At 41.0% G+C, this 26,601-nt stretch overlaps 2 protein-coding genes across 2 annotated transcripts; one reads left to right on the forward strand and one right to left on the reverse strand.

The window, feature by feature from the left end:
- The first annotated feature begins 11,669 nt into the window (after nt 1-11,669).
- On the forward strand, nt 11,670-16,841 carry EFCAB10 (EF-hand calcium binding domain 10). The gene is made up of 4 exons (XM_054399442.1): nt 11,670-11,769; nt 11,998-12,162; nt 12,382-12,465; nt 16,795-16,841. Exons 1-4 carry the CDS (start codon nt 11,670-11,672, stop codon nt 16,839-16,841), a joined length of 396 nt encoding a protein of 131 aa, XP_054255417.1.
- On the reverse strand, nt 13,921-25,451 carry RINT1 (RAD50 interactor 1). The gene is made up of 14 exons (XM_054399441.1): nt 25,384-25,451; nt 24,791-24,975; nt 24,414-24,655; nt 24,092-24,265; nt 23,865-24,014; nt 22,560-22,716; nt 20,856-20,966; nt 20,472-20,697; nt 19,716-19,853; nt 18,860-19,059; nt 17,587-17,801; nt 16,786-16,966; nt 16,580-16,698; nt 13,921-14,177 (listed from the first exon to the last, which is right to left on the reverse strand). Exons 2-14 carry the CDS (start codon nt 24,962-24,964, stop codon nt 13,964-13,966), a joined length of 2,301 nt encoding a protein of 766 aa, XP_054255416.1. The 5' UTR covers nt 24,965-24,975; nt 25,384-25,451; the 3' UTR covers nt 13,921-13,963.
- Between the last annotated feature and the right edge of the window lie 1,150 nt (nt 25,452-26,601).

The following is a 26,601-nucleotide window of genomic DNA, read 5'->3' on the forward strand; positions in this document are numbered from 1 at the left end:
CTTGTATGCCTTCTTTTGTATCGATGTAACAGTTGTACATAGTGCTGATCAACCTTTGTAGAGAATAGTTTATACAGCATATTCTATTATTGCTGATTCTCAGTGAACTATTGTTTTAAAAAAAAAAAAGAGAAAAAAAGAAATTTTTCTATTTACACCTTATATTTTGTTATGCTGTTGACCCATGGCACTTTAACAAAACTCTGTGGGTTTTGCATAGCTGGTCAGTCATGGGATATATTAAATAACTGTTGTTGCACAGAAATAAATTTGCACCTGCTATATTGTGTTTTCCTACTACAGATTTTAGAACCTTTTCCAGAAGACTTTTGAAGAAAGCATGTCCAATCATTCTGAGGAGAAAAAAAAATGCCATACTTGTACAGCCAATTTCTTTTCTACAATCCATATTTTGTAACACTAAGTATTTTCATTCTTTGTCCTGCACCTTTATGTATTAGCAGTATCAAATAGAATTCATTCCATGCTTGTGATAATTGTAAGCAGAATAAATGTCTAAAGTAGGTGTAAATAGTAAATTCTATGGCTTACAGTTTAAAAAAGGAAAACCAGAACAAACTCGTATCTGATTGATACTGCCATGGTTCAGCACCGGGCCTGGAGATATTCTCTAGTGAGCGATTGTATTTTGGGGTTTTTTTTGCCTTTTATTTTCTTTTTTTTTCTTTTTTTTTTTTCTTTTTTTTTTGTAACATGGCTTTGTAAATAAAATAATTTATATGTTTGTAAGAAACAGATGGGTTTTGTCATTATTTCTTTGCAAAACAAAAATGGTATGTATTGCAAGACTGCCCTTTTTCTTCCCAGAGGCTACGGACAGTGTGCAGATAGCCAGCACTGGTAATTCAAAAGATCTGCCTAGCTCTCTGTACTGGGCTGAATTGCTCTGGGATTATCTTTGGCATTCACATCTCAAATATTTCTGTATTTACATGTCAGGGCGTGTGTGGTGTGACCTCAGCCACTGAGGTTTTTACACTGATAAAGCATTTTTAAATTCCTTTGCTTAGCTGAATGCATTTTCTCATTCATTATCAGTGCAAGAATTAACTTTGCTACAGCTACTAGATTTAGGAATTCTCACTTCAGTGAGCAGTACAAATTTATAACCAGTCTTTTCATCATTGTTAATGCTAAAAATGCAACGTTTATCTAGGCATTAAGGTTCTTGTTTTGTGTAAAGCCTGTTCCAGCTACAGATCAGCTGAGACTTAAATTGCTCGTTGGTTTATCAGCTCTGCAGAGAGGATTGCAGTCTGTTTTCTCACAGCAAACCTCTTCTACGAACCTGGGTAAGATGCACATTTTTATGTTCCTTTTATGAAGTATCTGTCTTGAAGATGCTGTAGGGAAGACACAATTATGGTATGAACCTTTTTTAAAATCAAGAAATTTGGACTGCAAACTGTGTTTTTGTAGACATACACTCAACTGGCAGAGGAGATGGAAAGCTGTGTAGCAGGAAACAGTAGTCTAAGGAGGAAAATTTTACCTTCTAAATAGCTTTTCTGAAATGTCTTGCATGCTCTGATACACGTTGCAGAAGCTAATCCTGAACTTTACTGTCCAATTTGTTCTTGGTCTGAACTGCTTATATTTTGTAAACTTTTTTTTTTAATCTCAAATTTATTTTTTCTCCAGCATAGAAATACCAAATGCCATGAAGAAACAGTAGATAAAGAAATGTCATCTGATAGGGTAGTCCCCATGTATGGCTGAGGAGTGACACTGTGTTTAGAAGATACTTTGCTACTTCTAGCAGACAGGAGAAATTAAAGCTACAGCAAATGGAATATTGCAGCCCTGAGTTGTTAGTTGCTTGCCATCTTTGCCAAAGACCACTGAATCATAGGCCAAAGACCACTGAATTTATTTTCCAAATATGAATCCAAGTAATCTTTTAGCACTTGCAGGTTCATTAGAATTATTTACAAGCTGTTCTCTGTTTGGAGTTAGTTTACCCATGCTCTACGTACCACCAGTGTCAGAGGGCAGCAGATCACACTAACTTTTTTATTCATTGTGCTCTACTTTTTATGCTTCTGCTTTTACCACAGAACTACTTATTTTAGAAGCAAGTCATTGCTGTGTGCAACCAGTATCTGGTTTACTCTTCCAAATCTGCCAGGATTCACAATTGGAAGAAATGCTAAATACTGATTCCAGAAATATTTGTAGGAGATGCATGCAACAGATTCAGTCTTTGGAACACAAGAATATTTATTTCATGCAAATTTTTAACGCTGTTTTGCTCCTTGAAAGCTGCTACTCAGAACAGGTATGGACCTCTTTTTAAAAATACTTTAATAAGTAGAAGAAAGCTAAAGCTGATAATTCAGCAGGAGTACCCTATTTGCCCTTCAGCTGGTGAATCCATTTTAGATGGTATGCATACTCATGTTCTCATTCTGCAGTGCAACACAACTGACACGGGTTGCGTTCTTGTGTGTCTGTGTGTTTTTCTTGTTTAGGGCTGACCTGCAAAAATGTTTACATCTAGTCTGTGATCTGCTTTCCCTACAGAAGGGAGAAGGGGAACTTTAGGGAAGCTGTTTCGAGGAAGCTTGCCAGGAATAACAATCAGGATCCAGGAGAACTAGATCTGAGGGTAAGAACACCAGGAGGGATTCAAGATGGTGCACAACATTCAGCTGCCTGTTCACAGATTTCCCACACTTGAAAGGTTTATCTCTGAGGCTGAGTCTTGGTTTGATTAACTTGGAGCAGTTACTAACGTGGATGATGTGACACCACAAGAGACTTTTTCAGGAAAGTTGTCTAGCATGAACAAAGTATATTTAAAGAATGGTAGAGGTAGAAAGGCATAGATACAACAAATGGTCTGATGAACTCGTGAGTGCAATCCTGAGTCCTGTGTCTGCACCAGCCTGGTCACTATGGAGGCAGAGGAGGGAACGGTGACAGAAAAAGCATTACTGCAGAGGAGAAACAATCATCCCTTTCCAGTGGCAAACTTACTCTCCAATTTGGAGAGCTGTGTCCCAAGCAAGTGGATGGATCACTGGAAGAGGATTACTGGGGCCCATCCCTTTTAACCTTTCCTGATGCAGAATACCTAGGCCTGTCACCGAAGTTCTGAAGATGCTCTCAACCAGCCTGCACAAGAAACACTCCCTTCTGGTCAGCCCCACTCTTAAAATTCTAACTAGTTGCCTTCCTTTTTCTTTAGTTTTCTCTTATTTTGACTCACAATTAGTTGTGGGGGAGGGTTGTGGTATGTTTTTTATAGTTATTTTTTGGTTTTAACCTTGCCTTGAGGTATTCCTTCCTTGTTAATTCTCTTTAGGATTTGTGTTTGGACCACATAACCTGAACAGTAATAGCAATATGCTGGGCTTGCTACTTCATTATCAAGGAGACATCAGGAAGGTGCTGGTTTTCACTTGTGTCGTTTTGCAGAGTGCTTCCAAGGCCCGCAGCTTCACACCCTGAGCATGGATGATTCCAAAGGAAGAAAAAAAAAACATTCAAAGGGACATGCTCCATTCATGCTCCTTAAACTAGAACAAGCCAAGCGCATGTTTGCTCCTGGAGTACATAACAGAGTCTGTTGAGCCTTTCATTTCTAACAGACAGTTCTGTAATGGACTCTTTCCTGGAGTACATAACAGAGTCTGTTGAGCCTTTCATTTCTAACAGACAGTTCTGTAATGGACTCTTTTTCACTGCAGATCTTCCACTCCCAAACTCCTTTCATCTGCAGTCAAATCCTGATGAAGCCTGAAAGATATGCCAATGAAGCCTTCATCTTGAGTTTCTGTCCACGGCCTTTGGGGCCCAGTCTGGGTCTTCAAAATCCCTTATGAGGCTGACAAGAAAGAAAAAGGGAAAAGAAATAGAAATACAAGCAAAAAGCAGGTCAGTCAGCACTGCAATGAACGTCTGGCTCTATCTTTTGGCTTAGATCCCCCCCTATTTAAGGGGACATAACAGCAGCTTGCCAATACCTATGAGGAGGTCACTGGGATATCAAAACCAGGCGTTGCAGTGATTGATGGTTGGAGGGTGATGAGCAATGGATTTAAGTTGATAAAAGGGAGGTTCAGTCTGGATACAGGGGAAAACCTTCCTTCTACAGAGACAGTCATGGGTTAGAACAAAGTGCTCAACTTCTGAGGTTTTCAAATGCAGACTGGATAAAGGTCTGAGTCCAGCCTCAGCAGTGGCCCTGCACTGAGCAGGATGCTGGGCTACAGATCTCTTGTCTTGTGATCCAGATGTGAAGAAAGCAATCATGATTATCTAACTCCTCTCTCTCAAGGAGTTGAAGGGTCATTTCCTCAGGAACACTCCCTAGTGTTAGAGTATTTTGCTAATAGCAAATGAAGCATTCAGTGCTTGGTCTTTGTGATTCATTACCCAGGGCTTTTGGTAGCTTAGAATTCTCAGAGATGGTGATGCCCAACACCTTATCAATGGCCTTTCACACTCTACTGTATCTTTCCTAGATAAATATTTCAGCAGATTTTTTTTCCCCAAATGTCTCCCTGAGATGCACCAGTTTCCTTTGAGTCAATTTACCTGCTTTGTTTCTAAGACAGCATAGCATGAGGCAGAGAAACTGTTGTCCACTCTTTTAAGTTTTGTCTTTTTACTTACACAGGACCAAGCATTTAACATGTTCTCCAAGAAAGCTAATCTTTCCTTTGAGGAGCCATGAACATCTTTACAGTAAGGATGGCCAGCTGTGTACCAGAGTTGGTGTCATTATTTTCTATCCTCAGTAATCAGCACATTCTCTATTACAGCATGTGCAGTATTGCAGCTTGTATGAAGAATATGTCTGTTCTGGACACCTCTGGGAAACCACTTACATTGACATTTACTTTCACCGAATGTTGATGCATCCAGAACTCTTTGATTTGATAGAACAATGCTGATACTGAAGTATTCCAAGACCTCTTGTTGGTAACTGTGCTTTTACAGGGCACCGACTGGAATGACTACTGTAAGAAATGTGGACTTACAGTCAAATACAGGAAAAGACAGAAGTTACTCTGCAGTAACATAAGTCATTGGAGGTGCAAAATCCACACTTCCTTTTGCTTCCAAACTGCATGTCCAGCCTTCCTGTTGTTCAGAATGTCTTTTTGGACTGTGGGGTGGTCAGAGAAACCAGGGTGACTGAGATGGATCTCTGATCTCAACCACCTTGTGCAGTCTGGACTTGCTCTACAAATACTGCTAAAATAAAAGCATCTGGGGTCTTAAGAGCTATGGGCTCAGAGCCACACTGAAATAGACAAATGTACTGTAGATCTTAAAGAATGAAGGCTTCTGCTAAGTAACTTCCTTCTCCCTTTGCCTTCAGCAAGGGTCCCACCCCAATTCTGAGAAGTCAGTTTCAGTCAATTAGGAAGTGGTTGGGTCTGTAAGAGAGCTTAGTCTCCTGATACTAAACTAGTCATTTTGTGACATTTTTTACTTATTTTTTACTCAGAAATAGTAACTGGAAGTATTTTTCTGATTCTTGATACTTAATTTTTCCCAGTGTATGATCTTTGATAGCAGATTTAGTCTTTATTTTGCAGTTGACTTTAAAAAAAAAAAGGCAACAACAGGCACAGCTTAGCCTTACAACTGCAGGCTCTTGTTCTTGTGGAGGGGACTGGGATGGCAACACAATGGAGGCCCAAGTGATCCAGGCTACTTCTGTGCATCAAGGACAATTTCTTGACAGAAGTGCTCAACATGCTGTGCTAGACATGCTGCTCACATATAAGGAAGGGCTGGTGGGAAGCATTGACACTGGTGGCAGCACTGACTATGGGATAGCAGATAGTAAGATTCTGAGAGAAGTGAGGAAGACAAATTGCAACCCTAGAATTCAGGAGAGCAGATTTTGTCTCCTGCAGACATTTTATTGGCAGAATCCACAGAAGACTGCCCTGAATGGCCCAGCAGAGTTAGCTGAAGCACAACAGACCATTCTGCTATGCAGAAGTTGGACCGACATAGGAGAAAACCTGCAGAGCTGAATGGAGAGCTCCTGATTGAAATCAAATCCAAAAGGCAAATATACAGACTGTGGAAGCAGGGGGTGGGCTACCTTGGAAGAGTACAGAAATGCTGCCTAAGCATGCCAAAGCAGAACTAAGAAAGCCAAAGTTGAGCTAGAATTGGAATTAATGAGGGATGTGAAAAACACTTCCTGTATATTAACATGGAAGGAAGGCAATGTAAAATGTGGGCCTCTCTACGTCGGGAGGGATGATGTGACACTTAGTGACAAAGGGCATGGCCTGAGGTACACTCAGTGCTGCCTTTGCTTCAGGTATGAAGAGGTCTGTGCTCAGGTCTTTTGGCAGAGTCTGGGGAGTGAGATGCTACCCACATGAGAGGAAGCCTAATTTAAAGACTACTTACCCTGGATCCATAGCAGTCTGTGAAATGCTGGGCTCTACTCAGGGATGCATGCTGGTACCATTACAATGCTGCTAACATCCTTGAAAGATTTGGTGAACAGGCCACGAGGTGTCCAAGGACTGGAAGAAGGCAAATGTGATGGCGATTTTCAGGAAAGACCCAGGGAACTGCAGGCTGCTCAGACCAACCTCAATCCCAGGCACATTATGGAACAAATTCTCCCAGAAGCCATGTCCAGACAACATGGATTTACCAAGGGGAAACCGCCTGACCAACCTGCTTGCCTTCTGTGTTGAAATGACTGCCTTTGGTATTAAGCAGAGAGTATTGTTTACTTTGGCCTTGACACTGTCTGCTTTTGTATTCTTACAATACATGGGAGAGGATTCAAGGCATGGACTATGAGGTGAGTGGCAAATTGTTTCAACAGCAGGGCTCAGAGGGCTGAGGTCAGACATTAGGAGTCTGATTGCTTGGATGTTACTGGTAATGTGCCTCAGGGCTTAATAGTGGGCCAAACAATGCTGAAGTATTCAGTTGGGATGGGTTGTAGGTTTGTGGATAACAACAAATTGGGCGGTGATTGCTACAGTAGGGGCAGAGCAGGCCTTCAGAGGATAAAAACAGTGATGAGCCTGTTAGCCCGAAGACAAATGCAGAATCCTGCACCTGAGAGGGAGACCCTGTCATTGAACAAGGTGGGTGCTGACTGTCGAGAAAAGATGATGGTGGATGAGCTGGACATCAGTCATTAAGGAGCCCCTGGATGCTGAAAGCTAAATACAGCAGTAAGAGTGTAGGCAGTAGTCAGAGGGAACTATTGAGACACTCTCTTTCGGCACTTGTAAGACTGCATCTGCAGAACAGTGTCCAGTTTGGGATTCCACTGTACAGGACACAGCATGCATACTGAAGTAGCCCAGTGGAGTGATGCCAGGATGATTGGTAGATATATGTATGAGAATATGCTAAAAAAGGGGGGCTTTGTTCACTTTTAAGACAATATTGAGGAGGGGAGAGGGATCTGAGTACTGTCTTCAGGTACAAGATGAGTGATTGTAGAAAAGATGGAGCCAAACTCTTCTTATTGGTGCACAACAAAATGGCAAGCAGCACTAGACAAAGCAGAGCAAGGTGAGTTCGATTAGACACTAGGCAATAAATCCCATGTCAAGAAAAACTCACCTGTTATCTTGGCACTCCTTGAAGATATGCAATGGAAGGAAATAGTGGAGCTATTCCAAAGCAGCTACAAAAAGGGCAGGACTCAATCCCTACAGTCCCACCCTATGCTCCCTAACAGAGTGCTTTCTAATGTCCATGCTGAGGAGAAGCAGAGGAGATGTTCATCATCATGTTCATAGTAAGAGTATGTCAGACCTAGGCATCTTTCCCAGCCCTTATTGTTCTTGCCTCTTCCCACAGCCCTAGATTTCAGTCTTCTAACACTCCCATTTGGAAGAACATGTCCCTCTGCATGCTTTCCTCAGCAAGAGAAATGCTTGTTCTGCTGACAGCTTCATATCTGACCTGCAGTCTCTCTTCCTCTTCATTACAACCCTTAAGAAGTCCTATGTAATTAGATAAAAGGCTTAATTCATATATTCAAATATTGTGCAAAAGGCTCAGCTTCTGTCACAACAGGTCCTTCAACCACATCAATTTATCTAACCATGGACATTTTAGACACATGAAAATAGATTTGATCCTTTAGCTCTTGATTAAAACTCAATTAGCAGCATGTCTGTAATAGAACCAGAAAACTTTCAGCTGTTTGTCAAATCCTATTTGTCTCAAGTCACCAGAAGGTTCAGTTTCTTTTACAAGCTTCTCACAAATTGTCCAAAACTGTTATGCTTTTAGGACTTGTACAAATAGCTGATGCTATCATCACCTGAAGGGAGGATAATTTATTTAAATAATAATTCCATGACTCATTACTAGAACACTTTTATAAGGAAATAAATTGTGGTTTCTTTACAATGAAATCAAAATTTTTAAAAAAATTATTCCTAGTTGTAAATCAAATTGGGATTTGCTCTACTTAGTGATTTTTTTTTTTTAAACCGTTCTTTGGAGAAACATACTTCAACCTGTAATTTCTGTGCTTATTCTTAAAATTCCATTCTTCAACATAGGTACTTCATACTGGTTATCTTCGTGATACTAAAGGAGAAGAAACTTCCTTTGCCAAATGCTGTTTTCTCTCTCCGAGACATTGACTTACCTACCTTCAGTCTTTCATGTGCCACTTCCTTTCCCATCAATATTCTTGTCCTTAGGTTCCGAGTTTTGTAATACTTTCCACGTCTTTCTCTCCTCTGCTGGCTAGTTCAGTCTCTTGGTTGTAATTCAATCTACACTTTCTCCCATCACTCTTCTTTCACTATTGATTTGCAAACTGTTGAATGGCACAGAAAAGTCAAATGCAGGAATGAGTTCACTAATTATGAATTCTATTCCTTTGGAAGAGGAGGTTTCCATCACTGACAGGTAGCTGTCAAGGGAGGGCAACTGTTACAAACCTACAGTTCATCTAGTCTTAATTAAGACTTCAAGCAGATTCATAGAATACCAGGTTGGAAGGGACCTCAAGGATCATCTAGTCCAACCTTTCAGGGTAATAATACAGTTTAAATGAGAGGGCCCAGCATCATGTCAAGCTGGGCTTTCAAGCTGTCTAATGTAGTAGAATCCACCACCTCCCTTGGGAGTTTATTCCAATGTATAACCATTAGTTCAAATGGTGAAAAAAATGTTTTTGCATCCAGGTGGAATCTTCACAGTAGCAGCTTGTGCGCATCACCCCTTGTCATCACCATGGGACTCTTTGTACAAAGGGAGTCTCCCACTTCTTGACAGATGCCCTTTATGTTATGCACATGGTTATGAGGTCTCCCCTTAATTCTTCTCAAGGCTGAACAAACCCAGTTTCTTCCTTCATATGCCAGAGCTTCCAGTACTCTGATAATTCTTGTGACCCTTCTCTGGACGCTTTCCAGCCTGTCCACATCGTTTTTTGTACAGCAGGGACCAAAACTGCACACAGTGCTCAAGGTGCCACCTGACCAGTGCTGAGTAGAGTGGGAGAATGACATCTTTATCCCTGCTGGTGATACTCTTATTGATGCACCTCAGCATCCTGTTGGCTTTCTTTGCCACTGCAGCACTCTGTTCACTCGTGTTGAGCCTTTTGTCCACCATGACACTCTCCCCAGTGCTGCTCTCAAACCAGGTGTCTCCCAGTCTGAGCTGCATTCCTGGGTTGTATGTTCCTAGGTGCAAGACCCTACACTTGGCCTCATTGAACTTCATACAGTTTCTGCTTTGCCCACTCAACTAGCCTATCAAGATCTTTACTAAAGAATACAGTCAGAGCATGGCTGTATGATCACTGTGGGTTTGGATGCTGCCTTTCTCCCCCTCTTTTTCTAAGGAAAAAAAATTCTATGAATGCCTTGTTAGTTTGGGCAAATAGTTAAACATATATAATGCAAGGCTTTTCACAGGAATACCATTTTTCTTTACTATGGGCATATTTCTATTTTTATTTGATGGCAGGTGATTGCTTCTGTGATTTGCTTGGATTGTCTTTTTTTTTTAGGGCAATTTTCTTGATTGTCTTCCACTCACATTGGGTAGTACAATAAAAAGGGGTTTCTAGATGTCACTTCTCTTTTTGCAGAGGCTGTGTTGCAAATCTCAGCAATGGTTTGTAAAGTGACCTTTCCTACTCTTAGTTAATGGTTGGGGTTTGTCCATCATACAAGGCCTGAACACTTGGGGATCGCATCCCACTAGGTGGCATCTGAACATTTTGCTATCCTCTCTCATTCAACAGCATTGATCAAGACTACCGGTAGCAGGGGAAGTTCAGGTCTATGGGAAAAAGTAAATGGTGCAGACTACTGCATATGGAAGGAAATACTGCTGAAACTAAGCAAGCTGTCTGGCAGAAAGGGACCTGGGAGTTTTAATCGATAAGTAGCTGAATATGAGCAAGCAGTGTGCCCAGGTGGCCAAGAAAGCCAATGGTATCCTGGGTTGGATTAGAAATGCTGTGTCCAGCAGGAGTAGGCAGGTGCTCAGCTCTGGTGAGGCCACACCTTGAGTATTGTGTCCAGTTTTGGCACCTCAATACAAGAGAGAGGTGGAGGTACTGGAGCCAGTGCAGAGGGCAAGGAAGCTGTGAAGGGCCTGGAGAATAAATCTAACAAAGAGTGACTGAAGGAGGCTGTTAAGTTTGAAAAAGAGGAGGCCGAGGGGAGATCTCATTGCTGTCTACATCTACCTGAAAGGATGTTGAAGAGAGGCTGGTGTTGGTCTCTTCTCACAGGTAATTAGTGATAGAACAAAAGGGAACAGCCTCAAGCTGTGACTGGGTAGGTTTAGACTGGACATTAGGAAAAAGTTTTTCCTGGAAAGAGTGGTCAGGCATTGAAATATGCTGCCTAGGGAGGTGGTTGAGTGACCAACCCTGGATGTGTTTAAAGGTCTTTGGATGTGGTGCTTGGGGCTATGGTTTAGGGGTGAACCTTGCAGAGAAGGGTTATTGGTTGGACTTGGTGATCCTGAGGATCTTTTCCAAGTTGAATGATTCTGTGAAATGTGAAAACCAAAAGCATGTAATTTGCTTACCCCGTGAATTAATGGAACTGTGATACAGACAAGTAACTTGGCTGGCAGTGATGATTTTCTGTTCTAGTGCTAATGTGAGGACATCTAGGCAAGTTAATTTTTTGCTTCTCACTTTCTGCCCATTGAAGCAGGGCCTGTGCAGTCTGTAAAAGCCTCTGTCATCCGATTTCCTCTGCCTGGATCTCCTCGCCACTTCCCAGTACAGACTGGGGCCCCACCTCAGTACCCCTCTTGGCCCCCTCCCAGTGAAACCTGGCAGCGGTAGCCCAAAGCCCCTGAGGCAGAGGAGGGGAGGAAGTGTGCTGATGGTTGGTTTGGCGTTAAGCAGTCCTATGAGGCGCAGGGCGTTTGGGTCGATGATCCTTACAGATCCTTTCCAACTCGAGATCTGTGACTCTGACACCGAAGGCGCACCCCGCCTGCTCTGCCGAGCGCCTGCTTTCCCTCCCCCCACATCCTTTTTCTTGTTGCATTTTCTTCCTTAAGGCTTTCTCGGTGCCTGCAGAGCTCCTGCCCGCCGTCGCGCTCCCAGAAGGCAGCGCCGCCCGCCTCCCTTCACGCCGCGCCTCGCGGGGCGGGGCGACCGTTAACGGGAGGCGCGCGCGGTCTCCCAGCAACGCGGCATGGCGGCGCACGAGCAGCGGAGCCGCGACTACCTGCGGCGCCACCGGCTCCCCGAGCTGGTGCAGCGCCTCGCCGCGCTGCTGCTCTACCACCGACCCGGTGCGCTGCTGCCCTACTGCCGCCTCGGGCCGGCTACGCCACCCAGGTCCCGGGGCGGGGGAGGGCAGGGCTGCGGCGGGTGCCCGTCTCAGCCCGGGCAGCTGCAGAGCTGCCGTCCCCACGAGAAGCGGCGCTCGGGATGGCGGAACGCGGGGGGAGGTGGGATCGCGGGGCCTTGGGTCGCCAGCTGATTGTCCCGCAGCTCTGGGCAATTTTACTTCGTTGCAGAAAAGCCACGCGAGTTCCTGATCCAGGTGCTGGAAAAGGTGAAGGCTGGAAAACGAGACGAGAGCGAGTACCCTTACCTCATGGACGAAGGCGACCTGGAGGCCATGTTCAGCTTGCTGGATGTTGTAGACCAAGGCCACATAAGGGCAGCACAATACAGAGAAGGTGCGTCTCACCTGAAAGGGTTGTTTTACACAGAATTATTAAAATAGTTTCAAAACTACCCATATGTACACTGTAAAAGTATCTGCACATCTGCCAATACACAGCTTGGGAAGCTAAACAAGGTACATATTTTATTTTTTATTATATGTAGACCGCTTGAAGATGTTGATTTAATCTTTATGAGACTTGCATAAGAAATTCTCTTTCTCTTCACTTCAGCTCTTAAAACTTTGGGACTGAGCACTGAAGATCTACAGTTTGAAGATGATATGAATATCACACTGGATGTATTCAAGGAAGAAGTGTAAGTTTAATTCAGAGTATTTTTTCAGGTGGGGGGGTGATGCACACAGGAGATACTTTACTGAGATTTCCTTTTTTTTTTGCGTGGCAAAACTTAAAAGGTCAGTTACTGGCCCAGCATTTCTTGGCTTCTGTAACGTGAACCAAACTTGGCATTTTCCTCACCACCTCAGTTCCAAGATCAAAAAGGCTTGCATTACTTGCCTTTCAGGTCAGAGAGACAGTTACCAGGTAGCCCAGGGGTTCAAATACTGATTGAGAAATGTGAAATTTTGTCATCATCTTTGCCAGAGGTAGCAGCACAGCTGTAGGTGAAACAAACTCAGAGTTAGGATAATTTCTCATGGTCAAGGTACAGTTCTGGGGTAACTTGCAATCTCTGCAACAAACTAATTATCCTCATTGTTATCTAACTAGATTTTTTTTTCTATTATAGGAAGAAAAAGATGCTGAAGAGCTGGGCTGTGTATTAGGCTGAGCAAGTGTCTGTTATGGATATTAAAAATAGGCATCTGACTAAACGCTTCTTCTGGTTTATCAGCTAGGGATTAAGTGATTTTAAGTAGCATTCTCTTTTTTCCCATCATTTCCCCCTTGTTTGAGCAATTGGCTGAAAAGGACAGGCACTGGAGGGGGATCTTTGTATTAACCACCTAATTTAAAACCTGCTTTTGTTAAACACCAAAAAGTAGAGATTTCTTTTCCACAACAAAACCAGTGTGGTTTGGGAGTTTCCTCCTTCAGTTTGTAACTTAAAGTAAGAGGTTGTTAGTTGTTGGTTCATTACCATTGAATAAAATTAAGAGTTGAGTTTGTTTCTAAGTCAGTTTTGTTTTCTGGGCTTGTGAGGTGGTGTGTTTTGTTTGTTTTCAAAGGAAAGACCCACTTCCCCAAATTACAATACAGCCATAGATGAAGAAAGTAGCACTTCCACAAAGCCGATGCTATTTTCAAGCTTTCAACACCATATTTATGCAAATTTCTAAGGGAAGAAAATAAAAACCAGAGAGAGTCCGGTTATAGTAAAGAAAAAAAGATTAGTATGAATGAAGGACAAAAGTGACATATTCCTTCCATGGTCTGTTCATACACAATTTAATACAGAACATCATTAGCTGGGATTTATAGATGTAAAGTATCTCTTTAAGTGAAGGGGGACCAGTGCATAAGGAGTAGGTGTCAGTATTGTACACATGTGTGTTTACACTGTAAGTGGTCTCAATTCTTTGTGCAGCACACACCCTTGGCAGGGCAGACATATTCATTGGAGATAAAGACTGATTTAGCTTCTGAATGCAATGGCAAGGGAGCCATGGGAAATGAGAGGAACGCAGGCACCAGTATTTTGAATTATTTTTAAATCTGTGTACAAGAAGACATAAAATTAGATTAAATCACTCATTCAGCATAAAGTATTGTGAAAAATAATCCAAGTATATTGCTACTGTTTGACATAAGTAATCTTGACCCAAGTTATTAACGATTTCTGAAGAAGTCTTTATTTCCCTGTATTTGGCCAACTAGCTCTCAAATTGAGAAGGATCTCAACATCCTTTTGACCTAATTTATAAACTCCAAGTTCATTTAATGCTGCTGTTGCAGATGGCTGGTTTGGCTTTGATGTTTCATTCTCTGCAGCTGACTGTAGCACATCCTTCAGAAGCAATGCAGAGCCGACATTCAGGTTGAGGATGATGCAGGCTTCTTTTATGCTAGAGGCAAAAGTTACATAGATTAATGTGAGAAGCACCCATAAGATACACTTGATTTTTTTTTTTTTTTTTTTTTTTGCTACCAGTTATTGACAAAAGAAAAATCTCCATGGACTTCTGAAAAGAAATACGGAGAAGTATTGCCTAGATCAGATCAGGGCAGCTATTATACTTGTTCTCAGTGTCTAAGCCTTTTCCATTATGTGTATTCCATAAACATCAGTATTTTACCTCCCACTGCTCAGCACAGCTTTTGCTTCCCAAGTTTTTCCACTAGTATTAAAAATACAAAATAGGATTTCCTACTTCAGGCATTTTGAAGTGTGACCAGCAGGATAAGGGAAGTGATTCTCCCCTTTTGCTCTTGTGAGGCCCCACCTGGAGTACTGTGTCCAGTTCTGGTATTCCCAGCATAAGAAGGGCATTGAACTGCTGGAGCACATCCAGAGAAGGACCACAAAAATGATCAGAGAGCTGGAGAACCTTCCCTATGGGGACAGGCTGCAAGAGCTGGGATTGTTAGTGTGGAGAAAAGAAGATCCAGGGTGACCACAGAGCAGCCTTCCAGTACCTGAAGGGGACCTACAAGAAAGCCAGGAAGGGACTTTTTACAAGGGCTTGTAATGATAGGACAAGAAGGGATGGCTTTAAGCTTGAGGAAGGTAGATTTAGACTAGAAATTCTTTACAGGGAGGGTGGGGAGATACTGGAACAGGTTGCCCACAGAGATTGTGGATGTCCCCTCTCTGGAGGTGTTCAAGGCCAGGTTGGAGGAGGCCTTGAGCAAACTGGTCTAATGGAAGGTGTCCCTGCCCATGGCGGGGGGGGGTTTGAAACTATATGATCTTTAAGGTCCCCTTCCAACCTAAACCATTCTATGAATCTGGCTTTCCCTAACTATGTTTTCCCCTAAGATAATTAGAAACTTCTTATACAGTACATTTTAAGAGCAGTTTAACAGACAGTTGCTAGAATCTGAACATTTCCCTAATGAATATCATTAGGGAGCAAACAGATACCTTGTATTTGTCACATTGCTTCTAGTCTAAATATAGCCAGGAATCCCTTATGCATCATTTACGATGGTTCCTTTATGCATGCTTCCTCTTATGCTGGCAATAATGTGCATGTGTCAGTTACCTTTATAACGGTGATGTGTTAAAAAAAAAAAAAAGTTAAACCAGAAGATGACACATGAATACAATTTAAGAACGACAGTATCTTTGTTTTGAAGGCCATGCTCCACGTTAATTTTAAAACATTAAGACTCCTGCCCTGTTAGCCTAAGAGTTTAGCACTAGACTCTTTAGAAGACTGTGGTCTACATAAAGACTAACCACAAAGGTAGCTTCTTCTCAGCAATGAAAGCAACTAGACTGCTCTACAAGTAGGAACATAGTTTAAACCAGTATTTCTTCTAACAAAGAAAATTTAGTAAGTTTGAACTATATCACAGTTACCACAGTACATTGGAGGTTGGAAGGGACCTCCAGAGATCATCAGGTCCAACTCCCTGGCCAAAGCAGGATCACCTAGAGTAATCCACACAGGAATGCATCCAGGTGGGTTTTGAATGGGTTCAGAGGAGGAGACTCCACAACCTCTCTGGGCAGCCTGCTCCAGTGCTCTGCCACCCAAACTGTAAAGAAGCTTCTCCTCCTGTTGAGGCGAAATCATCTATGTTCAAGCTTGTACCTGTTGTTCATTGTCTTATTATTGTGCACGACCAAAAGACATTGGGCCCCTGCACTTGACACCCACCCCTCAGATATTTATAGACATTGATGAAGTCCCCTCAGTCTTCTCAAGAATAAAAAGCCTCAGGGCTCTCAGTTTCTCTTCATAAGGGAGACGTTCAAGTCTCCTAATCATCCTCGTGGCTTCTCCGTTGGACTCTCTCCAGCAGATCCCTGCCTCTCTTGAACTGGAGAGCCCAAAACTGGACATGGTATTCCAGGTGAGGTCTCACCAGGGCAGAGTAGAGGGGGAGAAGAACCTCCCTAGACCTGCTGGACACACTCTTGATGCACCCCAGGATATCATTTGCTCTCTTGGCCACAAGGGCACATTGTTGTCCCATGGAGAACTTGCTGTCCACTAGGTCTTCCTCCGTGGAGCTGCTTTTGTTCCCACCTTTGGAAGTCTATGCTACTTGTATTTCTTCCCTAACTTAATGTATATGGACATCCTGACTGCACAAAATACTCCAGAACTCGTCACAGTTTGTTGCTATCCAAGTAAAAACTGCACAAGCAGAACTTCCCTATTTGTAAGCATTGGAAGCATAAATGATCCATATAGGATCAAAGCCAAGTCTGAAAAACTCATTAGCAGTATGTAAAAGGTATTCAACTGGACATTCACTTCTGAAGCACTGATAGATCAGAAATTTGACTACTTACTGCTTGAAGTAGTTTTCTGGCCTCTTGCAGTAGTGTGAAAATAAAGGGAACAGATTTCGACTCATGTCAAACTGGAGTTGTGCTGCTCCTCCTTCATTGAAATGATTTGCCATAATTATCTGCAAACACAAAGAGGTACATCTGCTGTTTTAGCTACAGCTGACACCTACACTGTATTCCATAGGGCACATTTGGCTGATACCTACTTCCTGATATATGTATATATCCACTTTCTCTGCAAGCATTTGCCAGAAAACTTTGAACAGGGAATGACAGAGCTGCTGCTCCAGTTGTAGCAAGCGGTCTCTTAGGGTCAACAACATTGAGCAAGCTGTGCTTGATAAAGACATGACTGCTTGCTCTGCTTGAGATGGTAAAGATAACCACCTGAAAGAAATTATCACACTGAAGTCATTGTAATTCATATTACAACTGCAGTTAAAATTGTCCTTTAAGAACAAACAAACTAACAAAGCAACCCAATTACAATAGTTCAAAGAGAGTTCTCTCCTCCCATTTCAAATCTAAAAGTAATCACAGGCTAATGCTATATTTAGATTTCATTATATATTAAACTCATGCTTTAGGTTTAAATTTATGAACATATCATTCAGAGAACCCCATCTAATCTAAAAAAATCCAGTTGTTGTAGTCCTTTTATGAAGTATTTCAGAAATTCCACTGGGGAGCAAACATTCAAGCAGTCCTGTGAGACTGTAAAGACAGAACAAGTCATTACAGGCCATTTCATATTAACTCTAGAAAATAATTCTTGTCAAAACTAGAATTCTTCCTAGGGTTTTTAAGATGATGCTCCTATTGCATCATCTGCTTCCCTTTAGAAAATGTAGCAGTAAGATAGCCTTAAAATAAGCATTAAAAGAATTTTCCAAAACTTACTACCCTTTGCTATTCCTATTCAGGAAAATAATTTTCCCTGTATTTACCTCAATATTTTTAATATGAAATAATATTGTAATATGGAAAGAGAGTAAACAGACAATCACCTCTCTTTTTTGTACAGCTTTGCTGCATCTTTGACTTCTCTGAAGACGTGATCCACTTGTCTAGTCAGCATGTCATGTTTCAGGCGTTCCAGGAGCTGAATCATTTCATCAAAGACAGAGCTCTCCATTGAAGCCAGCTGCCCTAGCTGCAGTTTACTGACTGCATTGCTTTCTGCACGAACCTCCAGCTCGGCCTGCTGTAGCTGCAAAAAGAACTAGAGAAACGAAGCCAGATTATGAATAGTTCAAAAAGTAAGATTACCATTTGAACTTTGCACTGGCACTTTAATAGGCACAGTTCTAGAAAACACTCTCCTGACACGTTTATAAACTTAAGCTTTTAAGATTTTAAAACCACTTTCTTATCTTTGCCCGTGGCCTTAACCTAGCAAAACATGAAACATGGTGGTTTAATCCTAGCAATGGAACTGATATGGGTTTCAGATACAAAAGCAGATAGATAATGAAAGACATCTAAAGAAACACTAAAAAGGTATTTTAAGACTGACAGCATAATGCTTAAAAAAAACCAATACCCTGATTTTGATCTTTTTGATGTTCACAAAAGTAAACTACAATCTTCAATTGTCATTTGTTTGCAAAATAATTATTCATTAAATCAAATAATTTGTTGGGCTGACAACAGCAAGAAAATGGATCACATTTAATATGACACTGGTTACTACTTGGTTTTGCTTTTAAGCAGATCAAGATGCTTAGCCACACTATATAACATGAAGGCTGCAAGAGCCACAGTTTCCTTTGAAGACAAAAAGAATTTGTAGGCTGCTTATCTTGCACATGAAGCCCATTTCTACACACTTTACATGTAACAGGTGTTTTGACCTTATGTAGCAAAAACCAATTTAAGCTAACCTGCCATGGGAGTAGTTGGTGCATAGGCTACTGTATGCAATTCAACAGCAAAGTTGTAAACACTGGCTCAGAGATCTCCAAAATCAACTCAACTACTTTTTTCCTTCCAATCCAAAGCATGCAAAGGAGATTGCTTTGTCTATTCAGATTGTTCCATTTTCCCCCAGGCTCTCTTTGCATTTCTATAGAGAGTTTATAATTAATGCAGCTTACATCTCAAACAATAATCTGTCCTTATTTCTGCATCTTTTATTCAGTCTGAATTTACATCTTGTTCTGTCTTTTCAGTAATTAATTCCTCTAAATACACGCAGATAAACAGCATCAAAAGAAAATGTTTGTTACAAAACAAATACCCACAGTCTATTTAAAATTTTATTTAAGTATAATCACTTACCACATTGTCAGCCCAGTCTGCTAAGACTGTTGCTATGTAGTTAACAGCATTAAGGATTGCACAGTATCGGAATCCTAAAGAAGCTCTAGTTTCTTCCTTCATCACTTGAGTTAATCGTATCCTGAAATCATCAACTAACTCCTTCTGTAGGCCCAGGAACTGTAGTCTTCTGGAAGCTGATGGAAGATTCTTATACCTGTCTGGAAAGACATTCATAAAAGGTTTTTAGGTTTTCCAACATCGAATAAAAGCTCTTCTAAAAGAAACAATCTTATTTATACAACCCTATACCTATGAGAACATCATATAGTATTTAAAACAGCTGACATTTTAGTAATTTCAGGGAAACTACTCGATGCAAAAGCAGCATGTAAAGAAACCACATTCTTCCTCCTCCAGATTCCACTGGTTCTTTGTATTCTAACACTTGAAGCAGTATGTGGTTATACCACACCGTTCAGTGTGGCCCCTACTGTCTCCTGAAAACTTCCTTGCTCTTAATATTCTGTCCCACCGAAGCAGGCATTCTAAGTTGTCACAGATTCAAAAGGAATGGTAGCATTTTTCTACTACTGCATTGTAACAAATTATAAACTCTCAAGTATGAGCAAGCTTTAATATTCTAAATATCAGATGTTTTCTTAATTATTTTGTAGACAAGTCACTAAAGATTACTCCTGCTCGAGTTAGCATGCAAAATACAGAACAAGTAGGAAAGCTTTTATTGCACTGCATACATCACAACTTTGCAGCATTATTTGCTGACTACTGCTGACAATTTCTTTAGTCAAGAAATCTGTTTCCTGAAGCGCTTTTTTACTATTAATTAAAAACAAGAACAATGTTTATAGATTACCTGTTATAACTAACAACAGAGTCATAAAAGTTTCAGCACAGTCTGGAACTTTCATTTCATCTACATCGGTGATATCTTTGTATTGTGATATCCACGCAGCCTCTGACGAAAGCATAGAGTCCATTTTCTGTAGAGCAACTGAAATGCACAAAACTTGTAAATTAAGTTTTTATTTATAATTATAAAATTTCCTAGAAAAAAAAAGTCTAAAATATACAGACATAAAAGCCTTATCTCTATTAAATTAAATTTTACATTCTGAAGGTTACAAAAACTACTGGTGACCAGCTTCACACAATTCCAGCTTCAATGTATCTGCATTTGCAATGCTATTAACTATGTCAGAGTTGAGTGTGTGTGGATTGTTTCTGGGTTTTGGGGGTTTTGTTTGTTTTTAAATAGTTGGCTTGCTCCTTTCCAATACATTTCCCTTTCATTTCTCAAAAGTCAGTACCTTTCCCCTATTTCAATTTAAAGTCCATCCTTGTCTGCAGACAGATAAATGTAACATTTGTTTAAAATCAAGCTTACTGGATTCTCTGCAGCTTAAGGGGCAAGAGTCCTAAAACCCACAGAAACACTATTAAGAGCCTAACCAATTTTTAGTCAAAATAATCACAGTATAAAAATATGTCTTATGCAGCAGCCTCGTTCAAGTGACTTATCCTATTTGAGAAGACCATTCTATTTGTGTTAAATACACACATACTTTCCAATTGTGCAACATAAATGCCAACAAAATCCACCAAGTCTTACATTTTTTTTCCACTGTTAGCCACCTTTGGAAGCAGGATTCTTCTGACAGAATATGCATGCAACTGGGAAGACTGCTGAGATAACCATGAACGCTGTATAACTCTCTCTCAAACAGAAGTACCTCATCCACAAGGTGACAAAAGAGTGTGTCATCGTACAGCAGACATGGGATATCAGTAGCCAACTTCTCCAAAATCAGCATTACTAGAGCACGAGAGAATTCAAGCTTTTGAAAGAAAAAAGTGAGTAAAATGTCACAAAACACATACATAACAAGTGCTACTAGACTGAGTTAAGTCTCACCACATACTCAGTGAAATCCCTGGAAATGGGCTTACACAAGAATGTATAGTAAGCTGACTCACAAACTATGAAAGTGCTTACCCCAGCATTCACTGAAGATCCTGCCTTGTTCAGTATTGGCTGGATTTTGTCATCAAGGAACTTTGCATGATTTCCAATCCACATAAGTACTTGTGTTAAATACCACTCAGGCTTATTTTAAAAAGAAAATAAATTATTAAATGCAACCAAACAACATTTACTCAAGTGACACTAATATTTTAAGTCAAACTTCCGAAAATACCAGTCTCTTTCCCTGCCTTCTCTGGATCTCAGATCACACAAGTCTTTCATTGTCTTCTACTTGGTTTTATTTTCATAAAAGCAGCAGTGTCTTTAATACACTAATTACTGTTTCTTCTTGAGCAAAAACTCCATTTATTATCTTCACCTACTTTACTGCTTTCTCACTCATGAGGTCCTCTTTTTCTGCTTCACATACTTCCTTCTGTTCTTCTATGGGGTCTTTATTTCTTACCACAGCAAAAATTATGCGCTCTTGAAAAAAAACCCTTCCCAAAAACTCCATTCTTACTGTCACTGTATCCAGCCTCAACTCCACCTTTCCCTTGGAAATTTGAAATCTTATCACCTTCTTATTTCACATTTTAATGCCTTTAAGCTTTTTCTTTTCCCAGACCAAATAATATGGGTAAATAATCGGTGTTAGTGCAAGCAGAAGCAGTTCCTGTCCTCATGACTCCCAGCAGCCAAAGGACCTTCTGTTGAATTGCACTTGCATTTTCCACATCTTCTGTGTGTTTGTCATTTCTATGTTCATCTTCACTTGTCTATTAATTTTTTTACACTCCTTCCTTTCCTAGCTTGCCAAGATCATTGTGAACTCTAGATCTTTCTGATTTAACACCAAATTGCCTGTAAAATCTTCTTCATAATCTTTTCAGAAAAAGTCATTCACCTATTGTTCATAAATTCCATCTTGAATGTAATTTTCCCTGTTTCCTCACGATATGACTTCACGCAGTTCTAACGTATGTAACGTTATTTTTAAAAGCACTGTAGTAGAAACTACCAAGGTTGTAAATATATTTAAATTTACCCAAGACTGTCAACGCAAGTACGCAGACTTGTGTAACTAAACTAGTACAGAACAGCTCCAGATGTACTAGAGCAGCATTAACACCACATTGAAACCTGTTCCAATGATAATTCTCAGATAAAAATCCTCAGTCTTTACAGGTAATTCATACAAGACAATCAGTTTCCAGTTGGTAAAATGGACATCTCTTGTATGTCCATGAAAAAATTTAACCCAGAAAACTAATTATGTAATGTCTTACTTAAGTGTCTTTAACAGCAGAATCCAGCGTTTTGAGTTTCATGAAGGTAGCAAAATACAATGCCAGAAATCCAAGTTGCAGCTTTGTACAGCCTTTGAGCTTGAGTAATAGGAAACAGTGCAAAACCATTTCCAAGAAGACAGAGGTAGTTAATTATAACTTCTGAAATGATGGGAGTCAAGCTAAGATTGTAGTAACACAGCCAGGCAAAGGCAAAATATTGCCTGGGCCATGGAAAATGCTTGTGCATCTGAAAGGTCTCCAAGTGCAACCCTGATGTCTATCCATGCTTAGCTAGGCACAAGAACTGCATAGTTTTGAAGAATTTAAATCCCACAAAGTGAAGCATGAAAGCTGTATAATTAAAATACAGCAATCTACCTGTTACTTAAAGAATCAATTGTGGAAAGAAAGAAAAGAAAAATCAAACTGCTTTCTCCCATACCTTGTTTAAAACATTGGTTTGTTTATTTCCAGTGAAATGATACTTGAATCTTTTCTGAAGAGGATTCAGCATGATCTGTATCGGAAGGATAATGGGTGGTGATGGGGGTAAAGAGTACTTTTCTGGCAACTGTTTAGGTTTGGTTAACAGCTCATCTCTAAGTTTCATGGTCAAGGATAAATTTAACTGTTGGATTCTCCTGGCATCATTATTTCAATAGAATACAAATGACATTTCTGAGGTCTTCAGGTCTTACTAATTGAAGGCAGTATTATGTAATCAATACTATTCCTCAGATATGAAGGATACTAAAAATATTTCAGTTTACCTACTATTTAATACAACTTGGGCTGCTAAGGATGATTTCTTCAATTCCAAAACAAGTCACTTAAGTCAGTCTGATTTAGGAAACTTGTATTGTTAAAAAACTCCTCACAGAAACCCGCCATTGGTAGTACCAAACACAGGGGCTGTCCCAAGAGACAGACTCACTCATATCTGTTAAAGAAGGATAAAAGAATCATGAGATTAATAAATACATAATTTCCCCTTTTCAAGTAACTGATTTAAGTGACTCAGTCTGCCAGACTAAAGCTGTTACCATTTCAGAGTTGTGTAAAACGACCTTGTATCTTCCCACTTCGTGATTTAAAAAAATCCCAAAACAAAGGCACCACATCCAGTATAAATTCCTTGGTTGAGTTCTATCTATGCTTTATTTAATTGGGAGGGGGGAAAAAAATAAATAACAGGATCAGCAGCAGTGCCTTCTGATTAGCCTCAAAGGCAGACTACTGTTGCAACACAATGAAAATCCTGCTGTAGTCTCCCAGTTTTTTTTCAGTGTTTCCTGCTGGGAAACGTATCTTTAGCTTTCCCTCTTTTCCTTCTGGGACAGGACACAGTAAAAACATTACAGCTGACTTCAAGTAAGACTATGAAATGAAAAGCATTAGCTGTGTGAAATAAAATATACATCATGGGGTTTTTATTAACATGGGTAGTATTATGGAAGCATATGGGCCCTGATCCTCATGAAACCTGAGCTGGCATCTACCATGAGATCACTAGCTTGGATGAATTGGAATTATAATGTTGCTACTGCCTAAGAGTTTGTTTACAAAATGCTCTATGCCAAACAACAACAAAACCCCCCAACACTGTAACGTTTATACAAAATAACAAAAATTCAAATTATCTTCTGTCTTTAGGGAGAACAAAACTTTAAAAAATTCTCCTTGAGAATGTGCCTCTCTGACATTTATGATTCTTACTAAAATACACCACAACTAGTTAAAAGGATACGAGGTCTGCAATTTCAGAAGCTGACAAAACAACATCTCCAAATTGTTGTATACATCTGGAGAACTCAATGGTGCACCAAGGCCAAATACTTGAGACTGTGGTGGCCCCACAAAGGGCCAGTGAAGCTGGGTTAGTACCTCTTCAAAGTCACTGCAAGGCAAAACAAGCACTGTAACATGACCTTACAGCACAATGCAAAGACAAAGGAGTGACAGTATATCCCTTACCTAGACAATTTGTCCTTAAGGATTTTATGCCAGAATTTAACAGTGGATCTCACAAAAGCAAGGAGATGAAAACAAGATGATTCCTGAAGTTTAATATCCAGTTCTGCCATGAATGCTAGAGTACTGGCTGCCTCTGGAACATTGTTTGTCATCAGATACTGCTGAATGCTATCACTAAAATACAAGAAGATTAAAGGCAAGAAAAAGGCATAAAGATAACAGACAAACATCACTTGAGTATTGAAAAATGAAGATAAAACTTCCTTACAACTGAACTGTTTAATGATGGGACAAACTTGGTTACCAGTCTCAGAATCTTTACCTTAACTCTTCTATTCGTGAAATCCATTTCAGATAGGCCAGGTGTCGTTCAATCTCTTCTACTTGACTAATCAGTACATCAAGATCCTCCATCCACGGCTGAGCTTTCAGTAAGTGGCTATTGATTGACTCAGATAGAAGAGTTTCCTCTTCTAGAAGCCGACTCAGAGACTTTTTAGAGTCCTCTGCATTCTTTAAGGTATTCTGAATTCTTTTAGGGACTTCTGATGAAACTGTAAGGACCTACAGTCAGAGATAAAAACACTGCACTGTGTAGCACAGTACTTTTTGAGACGTTAATATGTTGCTTTAGTTTAGTTAAATATACTTCATCAGTCATACAGCACAGTCAAAAGAAAAAAAAAAAAAGATGCTTACCTGTTCTTCTAACTGCTTCTTATTTTCAGACAGCTGATCAATAAGGCTGTCTAGCTTCCTCAGAGAATCATAGTCATTTCCCACTTCTCTTTCCACAAATTCAGAAATATAGTATGGGATATCACAATGATCCAGATCTCTAGTGACCTCCTTTCTACCAGCAATGGTTGCCATGTTTTCTTTCTCTGCAATGTCGATTAGACAAGTTTTCATTAGCCACCACTACGTCAACACAAACAACTATTGATCTGTTGAGAACATAAAACTTCACCAAAAGCTGGGCAGTTCAATTTGAAATGTCAAATAAGACATTCACTAAGTACACTGCTTTAATTTGCTGGCATAAATCTTAGCTGAGAGATGATAAAAGCCTGCTCACAGATGCAGCTGGTCACTTACCATACATTAACTACTCAAGGGAAATATGCTTGTTAATTTTTTCTTTCACCAGAGGTATTAATTTTATTAAAAAATATTTTTATATATATATACGTATTTTCCACATATGCAATATGGAAAACTCAATTAAAAATACAAGAAAAGTATGTTTTTATATATACAAAGGAAGATAGCAAACAACGTTCTGTTTTTACCTTTTCATACAGTTTAGGATGTTCCAGAGATATCCAATGTGCCACTAGCAAAGTATCCACTCAGGTCTGGCAATGACTGGTAAAGTAGAAGCATCACTGAAACATTTTTAAGAAAAGAGACTGTAACCGAGGCACTTGCTGAGCCACACGCCTGGCAGCATCCAGGGAAAGCTAGACCTGACATTGAGAGGATGATCACACACAGTGCAACAGAAGAGGCCACAAAGTTCAATTCCCAACTTTTTAATATTGCTTTTAAAATAGCATTTAAAAATAGATTTTGTATGTTTGCACTCTTATCTGTTTCGTGCTTTAAGTGAAACCCCCTATTAAACGTGCAGCAGGAGTGAGAAGATGGTGTAGCTGACAAGCAAAAGTTGGAGAAGCAATAAAGAGCACCAAGAAGAAGAAACTGGGAGACCCGATGATCTCTTGAGGTCCCTTCCAGCCTCTGATATACTGTGATACCAAGTGCATTGCGTAAGTGAATAAAGAAAATAACAGTAAAAAGCACGGTGCTGTCTGCAGCAATGAGAACTAGTACTGCAGAAGACTGCTGTCCAAACACTGCTCCTTTCTTGCTAGACAAGTATCAAGATACAGGAGAAGAGGAATAGCACACTAGGAAGCATCCTGCTGCTACTTCCCTGCTGAAACGCGCAGCTCCGCACCCACCTTCGCCAGAAGGCCAGACCGCTTCAAGGAGCGTTAGAAGACTCTTTGGGCCCCGGGGAGCCTGTAGGCGAGGCCCTCCGGCGCCCAGGGCCCAGATCAGGTGGCAAAGCAGCCTCTTCCCCCGTCAGTCGTTAACGCCTCGGCAAGCCCTTCTGCTCCAAGCTGCGCCTAGAGCTCGCAGACTGGACGGCACCCAGTAAGGACCCCAACAGCGGGCGCAGGCAGCGGATCACGGGGTGACGAGCAGCGGAACTCACACAGGCTTGCAAGTACAAACCAGGGCTCCCGGCGGCCGAATCCCCGGCCGCTAAACTTCCGCCCAACGGAGACCCAGCTGCCTGGTCAGCTTCCCAAGCGCCCCTCAGCCTCCGCCCCCGCCCGCGGCCCCGGGAAGCGCCGTCCAGCCCCGCCCCTGCCGCGTCACCAGCGCGCGGCCCCGCGGGCCAGCACGTGCGCGCAGAGCGCACGCGCCCCGCCCGCCCCTCTCCGCCCCTGCCGCAGGAGCGACCTCAGCGGGCGGTGCTGCGGCGCTGCGCCACTGCG

This window comes from Indicator indicator, chromosome 3, assembly GCF_027791375.1.
Source record: "Indicator indicator isolate 239-I01 chromosome 3, UM_Iind_1.1, whole genome shotgun sequence".
Lineage (NCBI taxonomy): Eukaryota > Metazoa > Chordata > Aves > Piciformes > Indicatoridae > Indicator > Indicator indicator.

Excerpts from the sequence above, each read along its gene's own strand:
- EFCAB10 (XM_054399442.1), top strand. The coding sequence starts at position 11,670 with ATGGCGGCGCACGAGCAGCGGAGCCGCGACTACCTGCGGCGCCACCGG. Across the intron at positions 11,770-11,997 it reads GCTGCTCTACCACCGACCCG|AAAAGCCACGCGAGTTCCTG; the intron begins GTGCGCTGCTGC and ends ACTTCGTTGCAG. Across the intron at positions 12,466-16,794 it reads GGATGTATTCAAGGAAGAAG|TATGTATATATCCACTTTCT; the intron begins TGTAAGTTTAAT and ends TACTTCCTGATA.
- RINT1 (XM_054399441.1), bottom strand. The coding sequence starts at position 24,964 with ATGGCAACCATTGCTGGTAGAAAGGAGGTCACTAGAGATCTGGATCAT. Across the intron at positions 20,967-22,559 it reads AAACCAATGTTTTAAACAAG|CCTGAGTGGTATTTAACACA; the intron begins GTATGGGAGAAA and ends TTTTAAAATAAG. Across the intron at positions 19,854-20,471 it reads GCTAACAGTGGAAAAAAAAT|TTGCTCTACAGAAAATGGAC; the intron begins GTAAGACTTGGT and ends TGTGCATTTCAG.